The following is a 5,108-nucleotide window of genomic DNA, read 5'->3' on the forward strand; positions in this document are numbered from 1 at the left end:
CTCTATTATATTTGACAAATATCCTAAGATTATTGTTTTAAGAAATTGTCTTAGAAATACAAGGAAAAAACCTGTAATAAATTTCTGATTAATATCTTAAAACAATTGCAAACAGTAGTACATGATAGACCTTATAATGAAACACTCCTCCACCTGTGTTGTGATGATCTGGATTTGTTAATAATATGTGCTTAAACAGTGTATATGCTGTGTGGCTGATGTAGGAGATGGACAAAAGTGATGACTGACAAAAGTGAATGGATCGAGAGAGAAAGAAACAGAAGACGCTGTGAGCATTTCTCTCTACTGTTTTACTCTCAGATCATAAACAGACACACATCACATGAATGCTCATACAAACTAAATCAAATCATCGATGAAAATAAGGATTATTTCATGATGTGATATACAAGTATATTCAAAAATTGACGGCTTCCTTGCTTTTCTTCTTCTGCTCTTTTCAAAATGAAAGCCTTCACTGTTATTTCTCTTCTAGGAGAAACACCTCTAGCTTAATGCCTCTATTTTTTTTTAAATATTTTTAATAAAATACAGTAAAAAAAACAAATATATATATATTTATTGGCATGCATGCAAGTTATTGTCAATGTAGCTGCAGTTTATCATTTATGAAGTGTCACTGTTTCACTTCACTGCAATATTGTCTGGGGTTGAGTGTTCCAAGTAATTGATAGTAACAGTTTAGAACCTGTAGTGTAGCTACTTCTTCAAAGTCTGTGAAAAAAAAAAAAACCTAAGCCTAATAAACTACTCCTATACTAGCTTCTTCTTTTTTTTTTTGTATTAATAATTGGATTCATTGAGGACAGTGACTGTGTGGCTCTCACAATTTAACACATTTTTTATTCATGAAAAATGAGGCTCAAAGCCATTTTTCTTCTAAGTACATGATGAAAACTACATTTCAAAACAAAGTGTGGTTTGCAGCAGATAGAAAGAGACACAAGTTCAGATAAACCTGTTAGTTGAGTTCAGCATTCATCAAACAGCCCTACAGAATCACTAGCACTAATAACAAAGTTGTTGTTTAGCTCTATGATATCATCATCAGGTATAGCTATTCATTCACACAGACTTTTTCACATCAACAAAAGTTCTTACAACTCCATACACCAGATTGTGACTTGAGACTGAGTAACTATCTCTAGTCTCTACACTTTGAAGTTTCAACTCCATCTAAATAATATACAAACATATCTTTGTTTCTGTGTTTGATTGTGACATTTTGAGGCCACTGTATTTAAAATAATCAAATCATTGCAATTAATTAAAATAGTGGTCCAAAACAAAGGAATATATATAGCTTAGGCTTTAGAATTAATCAACAATTTATTCTTAATGGTAAAAATAAACAATGATAGAGAATGTCAACTCAAATTGGCATGCACAACACTCTACTGCACATGCCTATAGAGTTTGCATTTTTTCAATACACATAAACAACTAGTGTTGATATATAGCCATACATTCACAATCATACTTCCATGCATGCCCTATATACCAACTTATTCACTAGCTAGGTTTTTAAACTACACTTTTCCTCTTCAACAACTACACAACATTACAATTACAAAAAAAGCCTTCAAATTATTGAATCAAAACACATCAACACTACACCTAGCCACAACACTCCAACTATGGCTATATACATAGCCATAGAAAGAAAACTAGACTTATATAATACCCACCCCATAACATACCATACCATAGCATAACATAACATAAAAGTAAACCCTAGCTTCATAGAAATTCAGAATTTCACAAATTGTTACCTCCTCCTACTCCTCCTCTTGCTCCTAAACCTCCATTTATATCCTCAGTAGTAGAGGTGTTAATGTTATCATTCCATGGAATAGCATAAGGAAAAGAGTAAAAACCACTTGCTTCAACGCTGTTATTTCCGATACCGAATCTCGAACTGAACTGTCTCTGAGGTTGATGATGAAATGAAGATTGAACAACAAGAGGAGGAAGAGGCGGAAGAGACGAGTTAGGCGAGAGATCATTGTAAGCGAAGCGGAGAAGATCAGCGTTAGCGGAATCAAGTTCCTTTTGAAGCCTTTGAATTTGTCTCTGGAGGAAAGAGATAGCACCAACACAGCCATAAACTGGATCCCTCACGCGAGCTTCGGCTTCGTAAGCAAGAGAATTCACTGCATCTTCTCTCTGGTGAGGGAGGAGTTCGTTGAGGATCTTAGTCACGTTGCTTGCGCCGAAGATCTTGTGAACGTTTGCGAATTTTTGTGGCTCTTCTGGTGGAAAGTAAGGTGCAAAGATGCAACCTGGCATGCATTTTCGACGAAGGAATTTGCAGGCTGCACATGGTGAATTGTATGAGCTTGATGATGCCATTTTTTCTCCTCTCTTAACCTACAAACAAAGAAATCCATTAACTTTCCCTTCTCCATAATAATCAGTTTTAGTTTCAAAATTTATTCAAAACTCAAAGGTCACAAGTCACAACACAATTAAAGAATAATCAGATCTAATACTATTAATTATCTTCAGTTACATTTCTTTGATCATTAAAACTATAATGATCCAAAACCATATATAAATAATGAAAAGCCAAAATGATTAAAAAAAAATGAAAGATTATAGAATAGATCCTTTGATTAAACCTTTATATGATCCATCCCTCCTAAAAATCTCATACATCACACGTACATGAGACTTTACTTTGTGTCTAATTTAATAAATTTGATGATTAGTTGACACTTTTTTTATATTATATTACATATATCATATAGGACTCTTTTCTTTTTCTTTCACAAACATTTTATATTTCCATTTTTAAATATATTTTCTGCTTTCCTTTCTCTCTTTCATTCTCAATTCATGAAAGGAAAAAAAAAAATCAACAAATAGTTCTTAATTATAATTTATATATACTTGAAAAAACTCATCCATTATATTTTCTCTTGAATTTTGGCCCTCAAGTTTAGTTTTTGGTTTGTTTTATCTTCTTCTTCTTCATTAGTGCATACAACAAAACCTTACATATGTATCTTTCTTCTTCAAGAATTCAGCTGCATGAGCAAGTGAAAAGTTATGAATATTTCATTGCAAAATTATATAATTTGAACCAAAGATCTGGCTGCAGCAAAGAGCTTGATATCATAAAACTATATAAATTGGGCAAAGCCCTAAATAGTGTTTCTGAAAAGGATCGATTATTTTGTGAAGCAATTGTTACTTTATTTAAAAGAACATAAACAGAGAAAAGAATTATATAATCATAAAAGAAAAGAGGTAAGGTAGCTATATGAACATGATTTTACCTGTTTGAGATATGTAGATTTCTTTGACTAGAAGAATTACTAAAAGGAAAGTACCTTTTGAAGCTGTTATTGTACCTTCACAAGAGAAAAAAATTGTCTTAGCTAATGAGATGTAAAAGATCACGTAGATTTGTTAGAGAAGGAGGACTATACCCTTAAAGAGGAAACCCTAATTGGAAGAGAGAGAGAGAGAGAGAGAGAGAGAGAGAGAGAGAGAGAGAGAGGAGCAAAAGGAAAGAGAGAAAAAGATAAATGGAGGTACATTTGAAAAGAATGACTATGACCTTGCATCTAATATTATTATCATAAATGGAGGTACATTTGAAAAGAATGACTATGACCTTGCATCTAATATTATTATCATAAATGTGGGGATGTCTCCCATTCTTATTCCCTCTCTAACTCATGCACTTACATTAATTACTCTTTTTAGACAAAACAATGTAGCAACGTTTTTATATATTTTTTTTAAAATTTTATAAGCAAAAATATATTAAAGAGGAAAACAATGATGAATAATCTCCAAATGAATTTGATTATTAGTTTGAGTTTGATTTGGAAGTGAAGTTATGTTCATGCTGTATTTTATTTTATTTTTGTTTTGTTTGATTAAAAGTGTGATCCGTTCTAGTGCATTCATTTTTTATTTTTTGTTTTGTTTGATTAAAAGTGTGATCTGTTTTAGTGCATTTTTTTTTTTTGTTTTTTGTTTTTAGGGAATTGTTAGATGATCAGCCGTTTTCTTTTGTATTTTTTTTTTTATAAAATAGTTGTTTTCATCTTTTTTCGGCTTCCTCTTTAGAGAGTCTAATATTTTGATGGAGACTTTTCCGTGGTGTTAATAGTTAATTTTTTTTTTTTTTTTTTGGGTGGGTGGGAGGGGTAGCTCAGTTCAGTTGGCACTTGCTGACTGAGCGGGTGTAGGCTGTTGGTTCAGGGTTCGATCCTTGGCAGCAGCAATGTCGTATTTTCTTTGTAAACAAGTTGGTGGTACTTATAAACCATCAACTTTAAAAAAAAAAAAAAAAAAAAAAAAAAAAAAAAAAAAAAAAATAGTTAATTTTTTTTAACATTTGTTTAGTTTGTTGTTATAGTGCGCATGTTTGAATTTTATATTTTTTCTTTTATAATAAATTTATTATGTTTTTCTATTTAATAAAAGAAAGTACAACAAATAGTAACAGTTCATTAATTAGTTTTCCTCATATTCTTTTGCATAACACAATCTCACTTTTCTTAAACATTATAATTATACTTTAATATGATAAAATTTCTAATGCATATTTTTTCTTTATTTTAGATTCACACTATCATTAATATTTTTAAAATTAATTATAAATTATAAAGCAATATAAGATAAAATAAAAATATTTGACAACTTGCTAAAGTGAATAAAAAATTCTATTTAAAATTAAAATTATATAATCATAAAAATTAGTAATAATAAAATATCAATGATATTGGTAATTATAAATAAAATGCTTATTCTATAAATGTTGATTTAATTTTTTTTACAAAAAATAAAAGCTTAAAATAAATTATTATCATAAAAGTATCTATTTATGCTAAAATAGACTAAAGTGTAATCTATAATTGATTCATAACAACAAACCTAATATTTTTTATAATTTTTTTAAAATATGATATCTTTTTTCGTAATTATTATATATTATAAAAGTCATTTTTTTATAATATTATAAATATTTACCTTTAAACCATTTGTGTTGCAATCATATTAAATGGACCCCTATTTAGATTCTTTCTAATATAGACTTAAGTCCAAAAAAGTGGACTAGTAGCATTTTT

General features: G+C 29.7%; 1 protein-coding gene across 1 annotated transcript; it reads right to left on the reverse strand.

Moving 5' to 3' along the window:
• Window positions 1-1,453: 1,453 nt before the first annotated feature.
• LOC131640066 (LOB domain-containing protein 25-like) lies at window positions 1,454-3,512 on the reverse strand. Its single transcript, XM_058910476.1, has 3 exons — window positions 3,456-3,512; window positions 3,303-3,377; window positions 1,454-2,391 (listed from the first exon to the last, which is right to left on the reverse strand). Exon 3 carries the CDS (start codon window positions 2,371-2,373, stop codon window positions 1,780-1,782), a length of 594 nt encoding a protein of 197 aa, XP_058766459.1. The 5' UTR covers window positions 2,374-2,391; window positions 3,303-3,377; window positions 3,456-3,512; the 3' UTR covers window positions 1,454-1,779.
• Between the last annotated feature and the right edge of the window lie 1,596 nt (window positions 3,513-5,108).

Source organism: Vicia villosa, unplaced genomic scaffold (assembly GCF_029867415.1).
Source record: "Vicia villosa cultivar HV-30 ecotype Madison, WI unplaced genomic scaffold, Vvil1.0 ctg.002927F_1_1, whole genome shotgun sequence".
In the NCBI taxonomy this organism is placed as follows: Eukaryota; Viridiplantae; Streptophyta; class Magnoliopsida; order Fabales; family Fabaceae; genus Vicia; species Vicia villosa.

Coding starts and splice junctions, on each gene's coding strand:
- LOC131640066 (XM_058910476.1), bottom strand. CDS start 2,373: ATGGCATCATCAAGCTCATACAATTCACCATGTGCAGCCTGCAAATTC.